General features: G+C 41.0%; 2 protein-coding genes across 8 annotated transcripts in view; one reads left to right on the forward strand and one right to left on the reverse strand.

Annotated features, from left to right (window-relative positions):
- Positions 1–8339, forward strand: part of LOC129762988 (T-complex protein 11-like protein 1) — a 40970-nt gene extending 32631 nt beyond the window's left edge. For 5 of the 7 annotated variants that reach the window (XM_055761649.1, XM_055761645.1, XM_055761646.1 and 2 more), the window contains exons 2-3: positions 1083–1196; positions 6389–8339. In XM_055761649.1, the coding sequence (XP_055617624.1) occupies positions 1084–1196; positions 6389–7745 (1470 nt within the window). In that variant the 5' untranslated portion in view covers position 1083 and the 3' untranslated portion in view covers positions 7746–8339. Of the gene's footprint in view, positions 1–659; positions 766–1082; positions 1197–6388 lie in introns of all 7 variants that reach the window. The other 2 variants (XM_055761643.1, XM_055761644.1) reach the window with 1 other exon arrangement.
- Positions 8340–16291: 7952 nt separating this feature from the next.
- Positions 16292–23313, reverse strand: LOC129762745 (poly(ADP-ribose) glycohydrolase). The gene is made up of 5 exons (XM_055761263.1): positions 23151–23313; positions 22335–23087; positions 22135–22280; positions 17115–17679; positions 16292–17056 (listed from the first exon to the last, which is right to left on the reverse strand). The coding sequence occupies exons 1-5, from the start codon at positions 23161–23163 to the stop codon at positions 16353–16355; spliced, it is 2181 nt and encodes a 726-aa protein (XP_055617238.1). The 5' UTR covers positions 23164–23313; the 3' UTR covers positions 16292–16352.
- Positions 23314–24331: the final 1018 nt, after the last annotated feature.

The raw sequence follows: 24331 nt of genomic DNA on the forward strand, positions 1-24331 counted from the left end.
TTTGAAATATTCACATAATACCTTCAACATAACAGATTGTTCATTGAATCGATAGACCAGTCTCCGAAGTACTGTCTTTTCTAGGTTTCGGTTCCATCATCGTAGATATAAACTTGCGTTATCATATCTTCATCGCTTTGACGGTTGGTCTCTCAAAGCTTTTTGAAAGCATTCGCTCTGTCCCACCGACAGCAACATGTAATCAAATTGTTTGAGCCAGGAGTGGATTGAAACCGTTGCCAGGAATTAAAAATATTACTAGCACACACTGCCGTTTGGTATTCGGTCAGAGATAGAGAGAGAGAGAGAACGAGACTGCCAGCCAAACAAAAAACGTTACTTAATTTCGCGACCGCCAGCTCCACATTTTGTAATCGCACACCTCGTTGGCTACACCGTGTGGTGTGGTACCTTCTGGCCATGGTTTACCAACATTTGAAAGGGTTGATGGACGGGTCTAATTGTTGACAGTGCGGAGTTGGTAGAAGGGTATGGCTCCGCCGCAGTGCCCTACCTGGACGCTCGAAAACAATCGTAACTTCAAATTCCAAGCGTATCGAAGCCTCTACACATCCACATTGCGCGTTTCCGTTTGCGGGAAAACCGCCAAATTCACCAGCCAAGTTTTAATTTGTTTTTATACCTTTTTTCATCGTTAGTATTTTAAATACCACGTACGACTGAGGCAGAAAGGAAAAGTGGCGCTGAAGTGTGAGAGGTTGGACGCTAACAGTAAAAAATTATGCCAGCTGATGCATTTTCAAGGTAATATTGCGATGGTCTATTTTTAACTGCCTGCCACTGGTTCGCTCCTTAGTTGCCGCGGAAAATCAAGTTTTTTTCTCTCGAGCTGAATGTTGGTAAATAACGGAACGGTGAGAGCGGGAACACACCGCCCCGACACTTGTTACTTCGTGCTCGTAATTTGCATTTGCAATTTGCATAAAGAATTATAGAACCCATAACGTAATAATCAGTATGCACATTGCTAACCTTTGTGAGATCAAGTTTTCAAAATTGATTAATTGAAATAAGTTTATTCTAGTTTGTAATTGCTTTCTTTCATCGTTTATGTATTACAGAATGGATTCGTCTGAATCCGCTGCGGGATCATCTTCCTCGGAGGCGAAAGATATTCCAGCCAGCCTAGAGGCTGCCCTTCTACGAGCTAGAACCGAGAGCGAAAGTTCGGATAAGTAAGTCCTTTGTTTTTCATTATTTATTTGTTATGGCTTAAGAGGATAAAGAGCAATCACCTAGCAATACGTTTTTAAACTTAAGTCTAAATATCTAAACAAATAATGATCCTTAGCCTAACTAGTTTATAACAGAACAATATTTCATAAAAGAAAAAAATTACTCCTTCGTTGTCTCGTCGATATTATCCTTGCCTGGAACAGCGCCTAGGGTGGGTCATAGGAACTACATCGAAGTGGCCGTGACTGCCTCCTTGTTTGTAGATCCTGTAGTGATCTGTTTTCAACGGGTACTAGGATCTACTTACCTTTGGGGATTATAGAGTATAGCCGTCTTCAAAGATCATCTTTGTTCCATTGATTTTGCCAGTTAGTAAGAGTCTGATGTCAACAAATGGAGTAGAATTCGCAATACGCTACTAGCTTTGCGAGTGAATCCGCTTTCTCGTTACCAGGAATAGAGCAATGGGAAGGAATTCAAATGAAAGTTATTCGGAAAAATTTATCAACAATAGTATTCAACGCATCCCTAATTTTGACAAGATAGTGTGATGCTTGCGTTAGTTGTTTCAAGGAGTGAATGACTTGTAGACTATCCGAGAGAGTGAGATAGTGATCAATGGGTAAAGATTCATTGACGTGATTAATTACGTGATGCAGCCAGTTCATACACTGAACAATGGTCTTTATGTTTATGGAAGCTAATGTGAAGTTTATTAAAGATACCAAAGCCAGTGGATTCGTTAATTCTTGAACCATCAGTGAAACACATTCTTGAAAAATTGATATGGTTATATTTCGAAGCGAAAATATGAGGAATTATCCACGATCGACAATGATTCAGAATTACTTGAATTTCTTCCTTCATAGATCGATCGACATCAACAAAAAATATGCAGAAGTTCGGGAAACTAACATTATTGAAGATGATTGATGAAGGTTTAATTTTTTGAAAAATGTAGTGAGCAGGGTCCAATATTTCCCAAATAGAAACATGAAAATTTACTTTTTTCTTAGACGCTTCGTTTCGAGCAAGTACATTTCCATAAACGTCTTCCTGTCTCTTGTTATTGAGCCACAATGAACGCATCTGCTGCCAAACACCACTTGTTCATCAGTTTTTCCACTGTTAACGTTCGTCATTTCATTTTCAGATGAAGCAAATTTGATTTCTGATGCAGAAAAGTTACATATCTTACCTCAGCCATTCCAAGCCAAACCGATATAGTGGTTCTCAAATGTTCGACATATCAAATAGAAGCGAATTAGCTGGTCTTTTTTAAAAAAAATACTACAGTTTTAGAAAATTTGTTTTTTGTTTTCGTTATCATGGATTGTATTTGTATTTGTTTGGTCCAATTTTTCCTCAAAAGTATTATTTTATCAAAGAAGACCATTCATCCACTTCAATTTGATATGTCAAACATCTGACTCGGTCCAGCAGTTCAAAAGTTATGAATTTAAAAAAAAAAATATTTTTTGGAAAAAGGGTTTTCCCTTGAGTTGATTTTTTGGACAACCCTAAAATGGAAATGGGCACCCTAATGAAAAAAACAAAAACGTACGGGTCTAATATTTTGCGATAGAGTACAAAACTACAACTTTTCACGCAAATCTGAGAACCACTGTATCGGTTTGGCATGGAATGGCTGACCTATCAGGCGAGAGTCGGTTTGTGCTGTATCAAGGAGCCGGCTCCATTCAACTCGTTTTTGGGCTATTTTTCGCCAGGATCCCAGGCGTCTCAACAGTGTTTTGTTTGGTTAAGTCGTTCGTGAGTTATAGTGTCGCAAATATGGAGCAAAATAAAGAGAAAATCCGACATATTTTACAGTACTACTATGACAAAGGCAACAATGCATCTCAAGCTGCCAATACAATTTGTGCAGTTTATGGACCCGATACAGTTTCCATTTCCACCGCACAACGATGGTTTCAACGTTTCCGTTCTGGTGTAGAGGTCGTCGAAGATGCGCCACGCTCCGGAAGGCCTGTCGTCGAAAATTGCGACAAAATCGCTGAATTAGCCGAGAAAGACCGGCATAGTAGCAGCCGTAGCATCGGCCAAGAGCTGGGGATAAGTTATCAAACCGTTATTAACCATTTGAAGAAGCTTGGATTCACAGCTCGATGTATGGGTGCCACACACGTTGACGCAAAAAACATCTTTGACCGTATCGACGCATGTGAATCGCTGCTGAATCACAACAAAATCGACCGGTTTCTGAAGCGGATGGTGACTGGCGATGAAAAGTGGGTCACTTACGACAACGTGAAGCGCAAACGGTCGTGGTCGAAGCCCACTGAAGCGGCTCAGACGGTGGCCAAGCCCTCATTAACGGCCAGGAAGGTTCTGCTGTGTGTTTGGTGGGATTGTCAAGGAAAAATCTATTATTAGCTGCTTCCCTATGGCCAAACGCTCAATTCGGACCTGTACTGCCCACAACTGGACCGCTTGAAGGTAGCACTCATGAAGAAGAGGCCATCTTTGCTAAATAGAGGCCGCATTGTCTTCCATCAAGACAACGCCAGGCCACACACTTCTTTGTTGACGCGCCAGAAGCTCCGGGAGCTCGGATGGTAGGTTCTTTTGCATCCGCCGTATAGTCCGGACCTTGCACCAAGTGACTACCACCTGTTTTTGTCCATGGCGAACGAGCTAGGTAGTCAGAAGTTAGCCACAAAAGAGGCCTGTGAAAATTGGCTATCCGAGTTTTTTGCCAATAAGGAAGCGAGCTTCTATAACAGGGGTATTATGAAGTTGGCATCTCGTTGGGAACAAGTCATCGAACAAAACGGCGCATATTTGACTTAAAACAGATGATTGCAACTAATTTTATGAACAAATGAAAATTCAAAAAAAATACCGCAGGACTTTTTTGACAGCCTAATATTAAAGCGAAATCTTGCAGTTTCACCGCCGTGTGAAAATTGTGCTATTCATGTCGATGCAAGCTCTTCGGATGACACCCTCAAGGGCGATGTTGAATATCAAGCATGATAGTCCATCCCCTTGTCTTAAGCCTTTGTGCGACTCGCGACATCCCCTTGTCTTAAGCCTTTGTGCGACTCGAAGGGACTCGAGAGTATTTCTGGGTAACAGAAATAACCGCTCAGAAGAAGTGTATTAGGTTAGATTGTGGCGCGAAAAAAAACGTCTTGGGTATAAATCCTCACAGCAAAAAGCGTTAGTTCTATTTTTTATTTATTCTAGGGTCAAGGTCCCCATTTAACTAGTATAAAGAAACGCGGCGACCAAGCCGCCAAGATGACACGATCCAAGTCAACCGCCGTATTTACCGGTGGTTTTGTTGTGTTTAAGCCTTCCAATCTCACACTGTAGATCGGGGACCAGGCACCCAGGTCAGATCCATCTTCGCTTTCGCTTGCTGCATCGCCATTCAGGTGCTCGTCAAAGTACTGCTTCTATCTGTCGACCATTTCGTCTTCGTTCGTGATCAGGGTTCCTTCCATATGTCGGCTTGCGGCACTTAGTCTCTGCGGGATTGGGTTACTTTCTCGTAGAACTTTCGCTATTCATTGATACGGAACAGCTGTTTCAGCTGCTCATGACCACGATCCTCCTGTTGGCGCTTCTTTCGTCTCCGAATCGTTGTCATGTCGTTCCGTCCTCAGGCCCTCAGGGAGTTCGTCCAAGTACAACTTTCTCCGCCACCGCTACTTCGCATTCCTCATCATACCAGGCGTTTCTGCCGGTTGGTGCCTCCACTCCTAGTGTATTCGTCACGGATTCCCTGATGGCTGTGCGAATTCTGTACCAACCGTTTTTAAGACAAGATTAACTCCTCTACTGTGAGAAGTGTCGCGTCGAGTTATTGCGCATAGTCTTCCCCAGCTTGGCAGTTCCCTAGCTGCTTGATGTCGAGCCGATCGGATCGGCTCTGTAGCATCTGATAAACAGTCCACAGTTGTGAGCGCATACAAATCGTTACTAGATAGTTGTTCGCGACCGACAGCGCGAAAGAGGAGCAAGTATTCCCTAATTCCAAATTTCATGTCCATCCCTATCCTTTTCCCATACAAACCACTCCCTTCCTTCTAAAATGCAGTGCGTGGTGCATTACACAACCACAACCAGCAGCGAAACCCGAAATACAGCACCCGCAATATTCATTATTCTAAATCCAACCTTTGAATAATAAGCATCGCCAATAAAACCACAAGTGTTTAGAAGTATTCCTGTGTTTAATTTCCAAGTGTAAGAAGTGTCCAAATCCTAAACTATCACCATCCTGGCCTCCTTCAGCCGAAGGATCCGCCACTTCTTCAATGGTTTGATCCACCAATAGTAGTCCGAGTCGATATTCGCTTCTTGGTAGGTGCGTATGTTGGTGATGTCTGAGAAAAAATCTGAGAATGTTGTCAATTTGGTTAGCTGTTCGTTGGTCAGTTAATCTCCATGTGGCTTTATGGATGTTCTTGCGGGAAAAGAAGGTACTTCTGACTACGAGTCCTCGGGAAGCTGCAAAGCTTACGCATCGTTGACTGTTGCCGTTCGTCTCGGTGTGCATATTGTCATGTCCGATCACCAGTTTGTACATGTCTTCCTTGCCGATCTGAGCGTTCATGTCCCCGAGGACAATCTTGATGTATCGACGCGAACAACTGTCGTAGACATACTGCAGCTGCGCGTAGAAGGCTTCCATCTTCACATCAGGTGTTCCTCCATGCGGGCCATTGATGATGCTGTAGTTGTAGAACCAGCCTTTTATCCTCAACACACATCTTGTCGCTGATCGCCTGCTACTTAATCGTACAACTTTGCATTTTGCCCAACACAATCAAGCCATTACACAGCTCGTTTGTTGTGGTGACGCTTTTGAAGGAATATAGCCAAGTATTCCACCGTAAAAAGTTTACACTGAGTAATTTCAGCAGCTTGTTTGTTGCCTGTTTAAAAAGTTTAAAGCCTTTTTAGTTTAACATCGTCGTCGTCGCTTGTGGTCTTTAATTTCCACGTGTAGCTTGTTTTGCTCAATTTGTTTAACAATTTCTACCGAGTTAAAATACTTTCTAAGATCTCTGACAATTGTTAATTTTCGGAGAGCTTTCTGCCGGGGCCATTAGAATCATCAGGGTAGTTCTTAATGCGAGGGTCTATTTCCAATACAAATATAAAATGACGAGGACTAAAATTCTATCTCTTCCTTCCCAATTTTTTCCACTTCCAGATCTGGCCCAACGCGCTTTGTCCTCCCCGGAACATCGGGATCCCCGCCGAAGATCCTCACGCTCGAGGAGGTCCAGGATGTCGTCAAGAACATCGAAAACATGACGTTGGCCCACGAGATTGCCATCAACAGTGACTTCAAGCTGCAACCGTACGAACCGCCAGAGAACTCGATCGAGCGGCTGATAAAGGACACCATGCACAAGGCCTACTGGGATCTATTGAGCGAGCAACTCGGTCGCGATCCGCCCTGCTACGATATGGCGATCCAGCTGCTGGCTGACGTGAAGGACGCCTTCCAGAGTGTTCTCAGCAAAAATAACGAACGTGCCCTGGCGCGAATCAATGAGATTTTGGACGAAACTGTGATACGGCAGCAGGCCGAGAAGGGCACGCTAGACTTCCAGGCCTACGCCAAGTTTGTGATTCACATTATGGCTCTCTCTTGCGCCCCGGTGCGCGACGAACAGATTGCCAAGCTGAAGGAAATTGACGATGTGGTGGAGCTATTCCGTGGCATCCTGGAGGCACTGTCAGTCATGAAATTGGACATGGCCAACTGTTTGCTGGACGCTGCCAGGAACGATGTGATTGCCAACTCGGTGGAGTATGAAAAGCAGAAATTCAAACAATTTTTAGAGCTGTACAAAGATGGATTCCCGGAGACGGAAAAGTGGCTTAAGCGCAACCAAGTGCCCGAAATTGCTGCCGACGCTGTCGGTTCCCCCAACGCCAACGGAAGCGATCAGCAGCGTCGCTCGAAGGATGCTATTTTCAACGCTTATTTAGAACTGATCGATTGGAACTCGGAAAACGACTTTCCGGAGATGCTCGAAATGGATCGAGATCGTCTAATTGGTCTGCAGGGTCGTGCCTCCCGTCTTTGCACATGTGCCTCAACGCTCGCCATTACCTGTGCTGCCGTGCCGTCGATCGCCCAGGCTGCGGATCTTCGCAAAAAAATTGCTAAGGAACTCATCATTTTGGTTCAGAACTGCAACAACACGAAGGACTTGGACGATACGATCGAGAATATTTGGCTGCATGTGCGTTCCGTAATTGCTGGTCGATTGCAGGAATTGCATCAGCCGCAGCTGCTGGAACCGGTGGAAAGCACACTCAAGAATCAAATCCTGCAGATCGCCAAAAAGGAATCCCCTGTGCGGAACTTGATGTGGAAACGATTGTTGGCTTATACCCAGCTTGTGCTCAGGACAAATAATCCCATTCCAGTACCGCCAGGCTTCCAAGAGTTTGGCGAAGAGGTTGAGAGTCTGGCCACGGCATTTAAGCGAATTTCGTTCTACAACTATGCCGTTTATGGCGAGTATTATCATGAAATTTTAAATAAGGTTTAGGGAATAGCTAGACGACAAGGTGCATAGAGAGTGTTAAATCTTCCGTGTGTAGCGTCATTTACATCTCAGTGTGTAGTTCGTGTATCCTATCGACTATTGTGAAGGTCATCCCACTTTAATCAATAAATCAGTATATCACGTCTAGATAACTACTTACGGGAGCGATTGTGTGAACCAATTCGGCGAGATTCGAGTGAACGTTGATAGATGTGTGTCAGTTGCTAGTTGATAGTTGATTTTGGATTAGAGAACTGTTTGTTCCAGATCATAGCGAAGGGGTTTCAGTTCACCACACGAGTGATTAGAGAAGGAACTAGTCAACAGTTGGTTAGTGGAGAATGGTTTGCATATTTCATTATATACACAGAACGTATTCACAGTATCCTTACATCGTACTAACCGTAATAACACTTGTTCTACAAGATTCCACTATTCAGAAAACCATTGGCTGCTGTGAACTAATCATATATAATAATCGCCTTCATTCAGACGGTCTGCAACGTACTTTTGGCGAAAAACAAGTCGATAATAATGCAGAATATGTATGCAAACAAATATATTTTACCTATGATTTTGAGAGAAATCTTAACGAAAGGTGATGGTTTTGTTTCCTAGAAAGAAAGCCATTGCAACACTGCCGTAATCTCGCAAAGTGACGCAAGCCCCAGAGGGAAGAATTTTCAGTGCGAAAATCTGATCCGTACAAATTGTGTACAATTGCGTCGAGCAGGCTAACGTAGTTGAGAAACCGAGTGTAACAATTATGGACAGCACCAATTTTTTTCTAATCTAAAATGCAATTGACGAATCTACGTTAGATTTTCAACTAGATGGCGCAACTAGTAAAATGATAATGTTTTGTTATTTTTGGTTCGAAATTCGTCGAATTTTCAAGAAAAATCAGATTTTTTCTTCAAATTTCCCGGATTTAAGTATTCTTTCTACACTGAAAAGGTTTTACATTGTTTCATTCATAACATACAAAAATGGCTTGGTATAAATGTTGTAATTTACATTTTTATAACTAGGCAAACGATGTCGATGCCGTTCGAAATTATCCGATGTAAAACAAATACAGTTTACGCGAGGATGTTTTGAGTTTTGTTATAAGATGCGTTTCGATGGATAATTAGAAGAGTGCAGCTTTTCACCAAATCCGATATTTACACTTCGATCAATACTCAACTTCAATTCATCCGAAAGAAAAATTGAGCACGTGAGGAACATCGTCAAGATGCTTTGTTCATTGATTCCTTAAGATAAAATACACTATTGAGAAATCCTTGTTATCAACAATTAAATTACTGAGTTTTAACTATTTAGTTACAATCGTTATGTGCAATATGTGAGAATAACAATACACTTCAATCTAGGATAGTTTTGACGTAGGACTACGTCTAACCGTTCAATATAGGGGCCCATTTCAATATTTCGGTGTGAAAAAGTGTTCAGTTTTTGAACGCTAATACCTCCTCCATTAATGAATGGATTTTGGTTCCAAATACAAACATTGATAGGAAATATCCTCAGCAATTGTTTGTATGCTACAAATTACGGTTTCAGCTCATATAAAGTTCTTCTTCTTCAATGGCACTAACGTTCCAAGAGGAACTTCGCCGTCTCAACGTAGTTTACTTGCGTCATTTTTATTAGTACTTAGTTGAGATTTCTATGCCAAATAACACGCCTTGAATGCATTCTGAGTGGCAAGCTCTAGACTACGCGTGATCACAGTGCAAGTCGGAGGAAATTTCTTTGACGAAAAATTCCCCCGACCAGAACGGGAATCGAACCCGAACACCCGGCATGTTAGTTATGACGCTAACCACTCGGCCAAGGGAGCACCCATATAAAGTTCAAATTGATGAAAATTTGGAAGGAAGAATACCCTATTTTTCAATACATTTTGTCCTCGCTCCCACGGCAAACAGCTATTCATTATAGGGAACCACGGGTACGGGCGAAGGTATGGACAAGGTGAAGGAGGGTGACACAAAAGAGATTATAAAAAAAATATAGGGGGTCGCTACAACGTTAACTATATTTATAAAGTGAGCGATGGTGGTGCTTGGCCGCATTCTATCATAGTTATATCAGGAGTTTCTATGGGATGTGGAGCAGGAGAGCCTATCGAAGTGTGTTAAAAGCGGTGGAAGCGTCGCGCCTGGTGAAGGTGTGGCTAATCGCGCTCGATTTAAAAAAATGCTAGAGTTTTCAAACGGTTTTATTTAGCTGTGACATATTTGTATGTATGTATGTAACATGTTTGTCTATGGCGCTGTACCACTAATTGAAATTTGACCCCTTTCCTGATGACCAATTGATCTAAAATTTGGAACACAACTTTTTTTTTTTTTTATCTGTATTATAGTGATTTTCAACTCATTTGGCTGGTTCGTCACTTTTTACTTCCATTTTTGGAAGAATGTCGGGAGTGAGAATTGAACTCGTGACCTTTAGCGTGAGAGGCATGGATGTTACCACTACGCCAGATCGCCTCCAAAAACACAACTTTATCTCTGCAGTCATTATAAAACTGCGTATTTCATTGTCTTGAAAATCTAAGATAGCGACCGCTACAAAACGGCGGATTACATATTTTCTCGAAGCCCCATCAATATGGGTATCAAATGAAGGACTTGACTAGTATAACACAGTTATTCATGAGGAATGCAAAGTCAAATTATATCACGATACCAGACGGTAAATTCCTATTATGCTTGCCATCAAGTGTGTGTTCGTTGCCGGCTGAACAATAACCCCTGCAACATTTGCACCGCACGTCATTTGCACGACAAATTTTGATTTTTTCGTATTTGAATCTAAACATTTGAGTGTTTGCTGAGTGCTGAGATTCTGTTTTATCCTTTGATTTTTTCTGTAATTTTGTGCATGAAAATTTGGTCTGTGCTTCATGACATTCGAATAATGGACATCCATGGTGTAGTCCTACGACTCTCCGGTTATGTTCCCAACATTACCCACCCGTCATTTTTCTTTTAAGATGATTTTGATTTGTAGTTCTAAAACTGTTGCTGTTATAAATGTAGCACTGCTCGGGGATCAACTGTTTTTGATTAAAATATTTGGCATGGCGAGCTTTCCAGAAAAGTCTTTTGACGAAGGACTACGTCTTTCATTTCTATCCTGGGTGTAAAATCAAAGTTTCGAAAACAAAAGCGTTACGCCGTAGACCGAGATTTTAAGCTTTAATAGCTCCTAAACAACTGAACGAAATGATATAATAAACACTTCATTCGAAAGATAAAATGTCTACGCGTTCTATACTTGTTACTTTCTGATCCAAAAACTTGTTTCAATAGTCTTAAATTTGCTTTCAAAACAGGCTATTGAAATCACCAATCGGTATATAAGCGAGCGCCGCTCGGAAATCCACTCAGTTCTAATTGAACAGCGATTGGAGCATGTTGTCGCTGTTGTGGTGAAGCTCTTCATTTATCATGAAAGCGCGGATGAATGGTGTCACCAAGAGCCTGTTTGTGCACCTTAGGCCAGAAGGGAATCCATCAGGAGGAGAGTGATGCCACAAACGGTTCCCCGGGAAGATCTCGAAGCAGCCGCTACACACACGCATACACGCGCGGAATTCTTTCCATTTGGATGCCATTCAGCATCGAGAAAGATCCGGAAAATAATCTGACAGTTCCTCTGGGAATTTAAAAATACATTCATGTGAAAGAGTTTATTTGAATGTTTTCTATCCATGTAACACTGTGACCAAATATGTTTCAATCAAGTGCTATTAACAGATGGTTATCGAGTTAGCATAAACCACTGGTGGGCTTCTAGTATCGAGGAAAATGTGGAAATATCCAATCGTTACTGAAAATAATCTGCCAGTTCCTCTGAGAATTTAAAATTACATTCATGTGAAAGAGTTTATTTTAATGTTTTCTATCCATGTAACACTGTGACCAAATATATTTGGTTTTGTGATTTTTCAATCAATCGCAATTAACAGGATAGCTTCTGAAGATTATTCTTCCCCATCAGTAGGATATTTCCGTATCCAATATTGGATGCATAAAACCTTGTGCCTCCAACGTAACGCTCTCGTTTTCGAAGTTCTCCAAATATTCATTTATTCAGAATGAATTCATATTCAACTTCAAACAAATGATCTCTAAATCAACGATAGTCCTACATCACCCTTGCGGTTATACCATAGATATAACCCACTTCCTGTTTTTTATCAGGATTGACGACAATAGCGTGACTGTTATTTTGCATTCCGAGCATGAGTGTGATTAGAATAATTTCAATAATTCAATGTGCTCATCCAAAAAGGCTTCCAGCTCGCCGGCAATATTCCTAGTTTTAGTCGAATTGAGGTTACTTGCGTATGTGTAGGGTGAAATTCGATGAAGAGGACGAAGTGCCATCTGGCATTAAACAACGTAAATAAATTCGTCCTGTTTAAAAAACGAACGACGAATCAATTATTTGGTATCGTTTATATAAAAATACATATATCGCGATAAAAAAAAGGAGATGATGGTGAAAATTGGTTATATGTGGTTATAAGTTTTTTTTCAAGCCAATTTTATGCAAAAAAAAAAATACGAAAACAAAGTTATTCCGATTTTATTTGCATGGGACCACCCTAACCGGTATCAAATATAAAGTAATAGGTATCCTAGCGGTATCATATATAGTTTACGACCTACCAAGTTTTTTGAGTATTATATCATTAAAATCGAAGGAGTTTGACCACGAAAATCGTGACACGAGAATTTTATATATAAGATGGTTAGTTTTGGTGAGAATATCTGGAAATTCATAGAAAATTGTTTAAATGAGGGTCAGAACAAGGTACTTCTAGTAGATAAAAAAAGGCAAGAAAAAAATTTCATACAAATTTTAGCAATTTAAAACTGTCTTAGGGCTGAATAGTTGGCCTCATACAAATTAATGTCATATCCAAATGTCGACACCCTTCCGCTGTCAACGCGAATTGAGTGCTCGAATAATGATTATTGCGCTGTTGACAGCTGGATGCGTAGATGCTATCTGAAAATCGGTACCTTACTGGTGGTATCGGTTCTGAGGTAACGGGGTGTCGCAGAACGAATCCCAATGAATATTTTGAAACTTTTGGACAATACCTAAAGCGCTACATAGAGGTTTTCAAAAATTCGAAAAATTGTCAAAATGGTGGCAATTTTGGTTAGAAATTTGTTATTTTCAATGGAAAATCGCTGTTTAGAAGCTCATAAAAAAAATAGAACGCATGAGATAATCCATTTTTACATGCTGGTAAAAAATTTCAGCCAAATCGGTTGCGTAGATTCTGATATATCGATACCACCAGCTGAAAAACATGGTTTCGAAAAATGCGTTTAAAAATTCTTATAACAATACAGTATCTCTCGAGGTGATCTCATACTTTTGGCTGTAACTTTACACCGATATCAAATATCGAAGAATCTTTCTAGCACAACATTTCTTAGCATAAGCTTCCGAAAAATGCAAAAAACGAAATTATATTTTTTCGAGCTTCCAGACCGGGGTCCCCCCTAACTAGGTTGTAGCCCACTTATGTATCATATTCAATTGGAAGTTTTGCTTTTGTTGTTTTGCAAACCAGTTAGCGAGTGGGGTTCTATAATTGGATTGAATTTCCAGTCCAGTTAGCGAACGAGCATTGTCTCGTCGACATTTTTTTAAATAGATTCAAAGAAGGCTTCATCATAAGCTTTGACATTACGTAAAGATAGTGCGATGTTTATAAATCATTAGACATTTATTTAATTAAAATTATTTAATTAAAAAAGATCCATAATTGAGGGGCTCGCGGTAAAAAGGCGTCAGCTGCATTTTTGAAAATTTCGCGAGTTTTTACAGCTACGTAAGTAGAAAAACGGCCCGGATCGAATGGCACGGAAGAAAATTTGTTCGGAGCACTCCTAGCGGAGCTACGTGGTATTTTGCAGTCGCCTACTTCGACGTTGCGGTGCAAACGGTGCGGTATTTTTTTGCGATTTACTCGAAATTTGAAAAAAAAGCAGCTGACTCCTTTTTACCGCGAGCCCCTCAATTATATTCCATAACTTACGTCTAGTGAGTATTACTGAATTGAAATGCAATATTACTTTTTCCACCAGAAAGTTTACGATAGAGAACATATGATCTTGAACACTGACTCACGTTTTATAATTTTTTTTCTGTATGAGGCATGTGTTCACGTGAGTAGAGCATATCTTATGTCAAACTCACCTAAAAACTGTTAAGATGGAAGATATTGCGTTATTTTACATACATACATATCTAAATCATTCTGTAACTCCTATTTTTCAACTATCTATCTATCTATCTATCTATATATATATAAAAAAATGGAGTGATGTCTGTCTGTCTGTCTGATTCTTATAGACTCGGAAACTACTGAACCGATCGACATGAAAATTGGTATGTAGGGGTTTTTGGGGCCGGGGAAGGTTTTCGTGATATTTTGAGACCCCTCCCCCCTCTCTAAGGGGGGGCTGCCATACAAATGAAACACAAATTTCTGCATTACTCGAGAATTAATCAAGCAAATGAAACCAAATTTGGCATGTGGAGGTTTTAGGATGCAATAAACGTTTCTATGGTGTTAAGATACTCCTTCCCCCTCTCTTAGAGGGGGCTGCCGTACAAATGAAACACAAATTTTGGCATTACCCGAGAATTAATCAAGCAAATTAAACCAAATTAGGCATATGGAAACTTTAGGGTGCAATGAATGTTTCTATGGTGGTTAGATACCCCTCCCCCCTCTCTTAGGGGTGGCTGCCATACAAATAAAACACAAATGTCTGCATTGCTCGAGAATTAATCAAGTAAATGGGCGGGACGAAGTTTGCCGGGTTAGCTAGTATGTTATATTATTGTTGATGTAATAGCAGTCTCCTTAATGTGACATCCAATTGTGTTATCAGTTACAACGAGTTTGAAGGTATGAGTACCACATCTAATGCATTCTGATACTACCATCAACGGTTTCGAAGAAATAGGAAACGTCATCCTCGTCGTGATCTCCAGCGAATATATCACTATTTGACTCATTTGTCATTTGCGCATAGTCTTCTCATTGTGACTTCTTTAATGCATTCCAATAGCGACAACGTTCCTTGCGCTATCTACGGTAACGCTGTATATTTGCCAAGATTGAATTCCAAATGTTTTGAGCGAATTTCCTCAATTTTTCTGGTCAGGTTTATCGAGGTGTGTCTTTCATTAGGTTCTACCATACATAAGAGAAGTATGAGTATCAATGGTTTATCTAATACAATGTATATATGGTCGGGGTTCTGCCAAACCGAACCAAGCGCCAAAAACATTATTTTGAGATATTTCAAGTTGAAGTTTGGGCTCCCACTAATTGACTGTGTCGGTTCAAATCTATCATTTTATCGCTCACATGTTACAAACAGGATGTCAAACATAATACTCCCTTTCATGCTGTGGGTACACATCGTCGTCAATTTCTGATTCAGAACCTTTAGAAATATGAAAAAAAAACAAAAATATGTTTCTGCTTGACACGCAAAACTTCGTTTTATTTGCAGCCAGAGCGAACCAAGTACATGCTAGTTATTAACATAATATCATTACACAACACATTAATATTTTGTAACGGCTCTGGACTAATTTCATGAATAGTATATATATTGACTCACTTTTGCTGTTCATGACAAAATAATATCTTGATAAATGATAATAAATTGATTTAAGAATACATTACACTTGGTTCGTTGCGGTTGAACGCAATTTAGATAAATGCAGACCAGCCTCTTAACACGCTTCTACACTTTATGGCAGCCATTTGACTGTCTTACTTACCAGATCCCGACGACATCTGATCCCATGAGCTGTCCAACACAGAAATATCTGTTAAAGCTTCGGATCTACCTTCTTGGAGGAAACGATCACCGATGCCATATTGTGGGTTTATGGTTCGCTTTGGTTGAATGCAATTTCGTTTTTTTTACAGTCTGCTACGCAGAATTTTTCTTTTGGAGCTGTTGTCAATTGTCCGAATGGCATAGTCATTTTACAGTCGAGAGATTATAATTTTCTGCATCCAATGGTGAAAGCAACTCAATTTTGAAAACAATGGCGCTTGGTTCGTTTTAGCAGAACCCCGACCATATTGTCTATATATGCAAATTTCCCTTTAACGCCACGCGCTATACTTTCATGTAACAAATTTTCAACACATACTATAAAATACAAATGAAACACACAATGTTTGCACTAAATAGTAACATTTGATCTGGAAATTATGATCTTTGTGATAGTAATTTAACAGCGTTTACCAAATAATAGTGCAGCTGCTTTGGAAGCTGGCAACATTAATAATCAATCTTCCGGAGAACGCTAGCCACACCGGGGGGTAGGCCTTGCAAGTATCCAGGAGGGCACAATTGCTAGCTAAGCTATGTACACAATAATTAGGGAGGTATGCATCGAGCTATGACCCGTTCGTATTCCTTTGCCTCTGAAGATTTGGTGATAAAAACTACGAATACTAACAATTAACAAACTTTCAAAAGGCAACATATCAATATATTTCACTGTCAACAGTTTAACAACACGTCCACCTTGCTACTTACCGGTTTTAGCGAAATAGTCCGAAATTTTCCTATTCGCGCTACATCCGCTGTAACTTTTTTTCCTCACTTCCTTTGGGGGTGTTCCATCAACAAACTCCTCCGGACTCTCCTCAGCCCTGATTTCACCTTCCACTACACATTCATCTCTGGGCAACTCTTCTGGCGTCAGCTCTTCGTCGTCCTCAATCTGTATTCTTATTTCTTCTCGTGGAGGCTCGTTTCCATTCAAACTCATCGAGCAGGGAGACGTCGAAGGGCAGAGCTTCTTCGCCGGACCCGGTCCGATCGAATAATAACTCCGATCCAGCTCAGCAATCAATGACATTCGACCACATTTCTTGGGCGATGGTGTAACGACCACTTCATCTGGGGGGTGATTCGCTTCCAAGTTTCGGCTATCATTCGCCGCCAATGAAATGGATGTGCAGGGCTTCTCCACAGACTGTGGCTCGTCGTCAGTGTCGACCAGGTCCCTCATCAGGTTGGCCAATTTTTCATCGTCCAATTGATCCGAACTGACTGTCATTTGATCGTGCATCACTTCCGGGGATTTGTCCTTTCGCTTCGGGCTTCTCAAATGGAAGCAGGACATTTTGTTGTTTTGCCGATCGTAAAAATCTTGGTAAATGTATGCGTACAGTTTGCTTGCCCCGAGATTGTGCTTGCGAAAGTCCCTTAGCGAGCGCCAAATGTCGGCTGTGGATCAGAAGTTTCTAGTATTCTAATGGAAAATATGTTGTAGGAGGATACTTACAGACTTTTACTTTATTGTCCACCAGAAATGTATACATCGCAGCGATGCGATCCCTCAGTTCACGATCCCCAAAAGTGTAGTAGACAATCGGACGGTTTAGTACACAGCACACCATCAGCTGCAGCAACGCCTTCAAATTTGCGTCCCCTCCGAAAGCTCCACAGCCCCAATTTCCCGTGGCTACTCCGGGCGCCGGCGATGAAAGCGGATGATAGAATCCGACGTAAGCTTTATTCAGCTCCCGCAGCATCAACTCCTCCCTGTACTGATGGCTGCCCTGTACGAAATGTAACGCATCGATAGCTACAACGTAGCACTCTCTCCGTGCGCTACAATCCCGCGGAGTTTCATCGTGAAAATCTCCTGCGAAGGTAAAACTTGAGGCATATCCGCTGTACTCACTGAATTGCTCCGAACCCATCATCACCAACGCTTCGTGCGGTTTGAGCGCTTCTGTGAACAATCTACTGACCAACAGCTCGGGGTTTATGACGAAGCGGATCTCTTCCTGAACGCAGCCATGCCCGAGAACTCCTCCCCCTACGTACTTATTAGCAAAATCGACCTGCGAAGGAACCCAAAACAACTCAGAATAATTATCGAGGTAATAGACATTTTGAGACATTTTAAAGGGATTCACACATTACACTGCCGTGTGAAGTAAAAACACAAATGGAAGAAATGGCAAGTGCATTGTCTTCTTTAAGTGCCTCCCACACTGCCAAGCCAACTCCAAGCTTAGAAAAGGAATTATCTGAAGGCCGCGCATCCATAAAAATAGTCGATACGAAGGAAGACCACACCTCTCCAGGATGGCGCCGCTTTGACCATAAATGGCATTGGAAACCAGACTGGCCGGAATTCGACGCCAAACAACGAATCCGTAGGCTTGAAGAAAACGCCACAGAAAAAAGCAAAACTGAACAGGAAACGAAGAAGCAAACTGCACCCAACAGCAGTCAGCACATTGGCAACAAAGCGAATAAGCCGAGAAATCGGATAAGGAACTGCTGGCCTCAGCAAAAGTGCAGTTTGCTGGTGGGCCAAACACCGACCATCCAATTGCTGTTCTCTTGGTCCCGAAATTCATCAATTTCAGGAAGGGCGAAACAATCAACCCGTACCGAGCAGAAAACCAGCCACATTACAACAGTATCCAACCAACGTCAAATGAAAATTCCATTCCGCCAACACTTGTGGAACCGAATTCAGCACCTGAAGAAGTATCTCCTCTGCTGGACCCAATGCGACCTCCTATAGTAAGACTTACGGAGCAATCGGCAGTCGGCGACAGACACTATTTGAAGGCACACCTACGAGACTCTAGAATAATGGACACAGTGAGGACTTATCTTTCCTGTAATTCTCGCAGCTGAAGGTTTACCAACAGTCACAAACTTTTTGCGTGAAATTTTCCTGGAAGTGCACGAAGAACTGGGAATTTCATGTATTGACGCCTTGGCAGACTTCAAATCACACCGAACGTTTCTGTCCAGTGAACGCAACGCAATGGCTACAACATGCTAGGGAAACAGCAACAAAATTCTGCAGTCCGCAAAATTTTCAACGACGCTGACGCGCCCTTTACAGGGAATTAGTAGTCGAAAAATAGTGAAGTAAGTAGAATTTGTCTGAAAAAACTTCTCCATCTTCTCAACAGAATTCGACTGAAATTTTAATATATTGTCAAAATTTCAATCGCATGAAAAGCCCAGCAAAAATGAAAGAAATTTATCAAAATATTTGACCCGCTTCTTTCAATGTTATTCTTGCAGCTGGAACTAGCTGGAACGAAAGCGTAAAAAGCGAAGAAATTTTTGGAGATAATTTTAATGTATTCCGGCACGACCGTAACTTATCGTTATCTCAGAAGAAGTCTGAAAGAGGGGTTCTCATTGCCATTAATGCAAATTTCATTTCTGAAGAACTCGTAACCGAAAAACATAAAGAATTTGAACATGTTTGGGCAAAATTATCTACAGCTAGCGAAGTACACATATTTGCTACCGTGTATTTCCCACCCGAACATGCAAATAAAAAGTCGTATGAATTATTTTTTCAAACGGCAAATCGAATTACAGCAAAACTAGAACCAGAAGTGAAATTTCATATCTACGGAGACTACAATCAAAATAAAGTAGACTTCATCCCCGATAACGATAATGAATGCATTCTACTTCCAGTCGTCGGGGAAAATGAAACCCTTCATTATATATTTGACGAAATTGCACATCTCGGTCCTAATCAAATATATCACGTAAAAAATTCCCAAAATTATTATTTAGACCTATTATTTACTAACATCATCGAAGACTTTTGTGTGAATGAGTGAATGAGCTTTCGGTCAAGCTCTGCCAGATTTCTTTTGGCATACTGGATTTGTACGGGTATAGAATCAACGTTGCCGCTAACTGCACGGCTGCGTTACCACAAAACAAGTCAGTGTAAGATTCTCGATCGATGTAAACTACCTTTTCCTGGACGTTTTTTTGGCCGGAACCAGCTATACCCAGTTTCTTTGCAGGTATTGTGCGTACTGCTGTTTCATCCAAATTGAACATCTGTTCCGAAAATTTCAACACATTAGCCAGCACTTCTTCGAAATACTCATGGAATTCGTGAAACAGGCTTCTGATTTGTTACTTGGAAATAACTGCACGATGCTTTGACAATACGCTTGGCACCCGTTTCAATATTCCTGGATGCCGTTTAATGAACCCATTGATCCAATTACGAGCCGGTATCCCGTTTTTAAATGGATTGGAACGAGCTGATTTTCTCACTTAATGTGCTACGCTTAACAGTAATCTCTTTGTGGTCACAGGGAATCTAGCTTTTGTTTCGGCTAACAGCCATTCAACTATTTGTCCTTCTGTGACATCGAGAACGGTTCCTTTTCATGACGTGGTCTGGAATACTTTTCCAAGACCTTCTCGCGCAGTGTTGAATGCGGATTTCCGTGCTTTCGAAAGGGAAATCCGGCTCTCGCCATTTTCACAGCGTTTGCTCGAAAATATCCTATTGCATGTGTTATTGATCGGCGTTTGTTTTACTCATCGCAATATAGCAAATGAATTTTGTTGGTAAAATATAAAACAAGTAGAAATATGGGTGTCCTTGTTCCAGCCATGTTTATTTTGGTGATAACCGATCGAATTTGCAATGAAAAGATGTGAAAAATCTATTAAATCAATGCAGTGTACCTGAATCGTTCAAGATTCATTATTTTCCAAAGATTTTCAATCGATTACACGTTGTAAATTGATAACAACTTTGGGCAATTGGGGAAGAACCTGACTGAGGAACTCACCCCTCCTTTATATTGCATTTTCAATATGTCACTACAAACTGGAACATTCCCAGAAAAATAGAAACAATCTTTTTTGGTACCGATCTTTAAATCAGGCACTAAATCTGACGTACGTAATAATCGTGGGATTGCCATTATCTCTTGCGTTCCTAAATTATTCGAAGCAATAGTGAATGAAAAGTCTACCAACAAGTAAAGAATAGAATAACGTGTATGCAACATGGCTTCTTCGTAGGCCGCTCAACTACAACTAATCTGTTGGCATTTGAGACTTTTATTTTGAATGGTATGGAAAACAGCAAACACATAGAAGCTCTTTACACCGACTACAGTAAAGCATTTGACCGCATCGACATTCCATTACTACTCTTCAAATTGCAGAAATTTGGAATGGAACAAGGACTCTTAAACTGGTTCAATTCTTATCTAACAAATCGTGAACAAATTGTTCATTTTCAATCCCTCTTATTCTACGCGGCGAGTGACGCGAGATAGCAAAGTTCCTCGCTTCATTGTGGAAGCTTCATTACTTTTCAACTTCTTTTCGATACTCGAGTCGATAACATATGAGGACACGACTTCAAATCTCATCTAGTGATATACTATAGTGACTCCATTCGTCTACGGGAATCAGGGACATGGGCCATCTCACCTCATTCGCCGCGCGGAATAAAGGGGAATATTCTCTCTCAAATTCAGTAATAATCACTTCGGGAGTCCCACAAAGCTCTCATCTTGGTCCTCTTCCTTTCATTCTGTACGTTAATGACGTCTCCTTCGTTCTCAAGCGTATAAATGTACTTGTGTATGCAGACAACATGAAGCTTTTTGCGGAAATTGGTAATGAAAACGACAAACAAAACGAAAACATGTATTCCATACTTGGTGTAATAAAAATATACTAAAACTGAATGTAAAAAAAGGAAACTCCATTACAATTAGCAGAAAAAATCATGTGCCAAATATTGTAATACGTCTCGGAAATCAAAATGTAGAGAAATGTGAAATAGTTAGAGATCTAGGCGTCGTCCTGGACTGTAAACTCACATTCATAGAACACTACAACTATGTAATCAATAAGGCAAATAGTGTGTTAAGCTTTGTCAAACGCTTGTCACATAACTTCCAGGATCCATACACAATCAAGCTTTTGCATATCATATATGTAAGGCCCATTCTGGAATACTGTAACAACGTTTGGAACCCGTATATGGTCGTACATGAAGAACGCATTGAGTTAGTCCAGAAACAGTTTCTCTTTTTTGCACTCCGTAAGTTGAACTGGACTTCATACCCACTTCCTTCATATGAAGCACGCTGCATACTCATAAACATCCTTTCACTAAAGGAACGCTGTAAATTTGCAATGCTTTCTTTTGTTAATGATCTAATTTCGCAACGAGTACAATCAGCTGAATTACTAGAAAAATTAAATTTCTATGTACCTGGGCGTCAACTAAGAACACGCAATTTGTTTCTAACCAAAACATCCACAACAAATTATGCAAACAACGCACCTATCTATCGCATGATGCGTATATTCAGCCAGCACTGCGAGCTAATTGACACAACAATGAATAAAAAACAGCTAAAAAGAAACATGTACCGTAGGAAAGGTATTTAACTTAAGAAAACATTGTAACATTAATATATAAGTATGTAGTCTACATTTGTTTGACGAAAATGAATAAAATTAAATTAAAAAAATACCTGCAGCAATCCTTTGCCTTGGTCTTCGATAGTACCCTCCGAAGTTACATGGAGCGGAACTACGTCTCGCGCTATTATTGCATTACATTTACTCCAGTCCACAATCTGCTTCGGATTGATGTACCTCCGCTTAAATGTGAGAACCCCTTAAAAATAGATTATTAGTTACTAATCTTCCGTTGACGAATTCAATATTCAACCTGTAGGCATCCTTGCGCAAACCCTCCGAAAGTAGTTACACACGCACTTGATTTTCTCAATTACGCACTGTCCGGTACTCTGAAACAACCGATTAAAGTTGATATCGGGGAAGAGGCTGTACTCCGATTTCTTTTTCTGTGTATTCCGCCGAGGAAACGTACAAAGAAACGCATTGGCCAACAAGCAAGCCACCTGCTGCTGGGTGAGCGAAATCGATTTGTTGCAACCCTGCTTCAGTAGCGGAATAGCTCCTGGCACTAACTCCGGCAGCGAGAGAGCCAGCTGGATCATTTTCGGGAGGGTATGCTCGAAAAAGGCTGCACTTTCGTCCTCTTCCAGTTCCTCCTCGAACAGCTTGTGAAGCGACTTAAATTTCCAACTGTTGGCATATTTTGTGTTGTACGAAAGAATGGCCGCCTCTAGCTGGCGGCTGGTGTGGATTGGTTGAAGTAGCGCATTCTGTACCAGCTCCCAGCGACTTTCAAGCGCTGTGCTTCCGTCATCTTGCTCCACCGGGTACTGGCTGCGATGGGAACAGGGTAGACGGACATAATTCGCGTCCCACTTGCTGTACGATCGACGCGGTGCTGGCGGCTCCGCTCCGCGGGGATCAATCGGGAGATTGTACAGAACGGTGTGGTCCTCCGAGGGTCGTACTTCCGGGAAGTGACGCAGCTCAAACCGGTCGAGACCGCGGTAAATCACATCCATCGGAAGGCTCCGACACAGGCGGTCATCTGTTTGTGCTTCATCTGTGCAAATTGAAAATTCCTGATTAGTCATCGGTCGCGATATCGAAGAGTTGGAGTTTTTACCAATAGACTCCATGATTCATCGAATCAAACACGCACTAGATGAGAACACAGATGTGCTCTGATATTGTGATCACCCGATATTGATTCTACAAGCTTTAGCATTCACGATATGCTATTTCTGTTGATGCTGCAATATTTTGAAATTCATACGACAGAATGTAAACAATAGCCTTCCGGCTGATTGACAACTCGTTGCACACTCAATAAAAATTGAACATTTGTCGGAAGAAATTTCACCCAATTCAGATAAGTTGCATGGATTTTAACGTTTTTTCCTAGGGACCGTCCACATACCACGTGGACAACTTTATACTTATGACAGACATACAGCTGTACTTGCGTTGTACTTCGAAAATTGTATGTCTGTCACCATGTACAGCGCTAGAACCATGCAAGCAACTCGGTACAATCGCTGTACCTGTACCGACCTGTTTTACCGCTGTACATGGCTACAGTTGTACTGTGCGCAGCGCCATAGACGGTTAGTGGTGGGTAGCATGAACAAGCAGAATCAAATCATCTGATAAACGTTCTTTTCATTGACTTTCTTTTAAGTTAATAACTCAGATTGGAACCTTTTTTGTTGTGTTTGATAGTTTAGACACTAAATAAAAACCTTTTTCATTGAAATATGTGGTGGAAATTGGAAAAATATCTGATTGTCAGTTTGACATACGGTACAATGTACAAACAAAGTATGTCTGTCATGGTACGATGGTACCTGTACAACGCTGTACACGTACAACGCAAGTACAGCTGTATGTCCCTGGTATTAGAGGGTGTAGGGGTCACGACAATGTCCACGGTTGTCCACGGTGAGGTGGGAGGGAGTAGGAATAATTTCCAGGTGGACACGTAAATTTTCAAAAAGAATGCATTCACATCTATGTTCCAAAATAAAATAAATCTGTTCTAGATTTTCAAGAATTTTCACACTTTTTCACACTTCCGCTCACCATGAGTATTTTTTTATTGATCAATAAAAGGGTTAAGCTGTCTGGGAGCGGTCGATCATCCATATTATTTTTCTCATATCATTGATATTATTTTCACAAAAATTGAACGGTCCTTTGAAAATAATTGTGAACGGTCGGGCTTTACCATTAATAGTAGAGCATGTAAAACGAAAGGTTCCGAAATTGTGTAAATCGATCGGTTAATTTGGCGTAGAATTGTTCTAT

This window comes from Toxorhynchites rutilus, chromosome 1, assembly GCF_029784135.1.
Source record: "Toxorhynchites rutilus septentrionalis strain SRP chromosome 1, ASM2978413v1, whole genome shotgun sequence".
Classification (NCBI taxonomy): domain Eukaryota; kingdom Metazoa; phylum Arthropoda; class Insecta; order Diptera; family Culicidae; genus Toxorhynchites; species Toxorhynchites rutilus.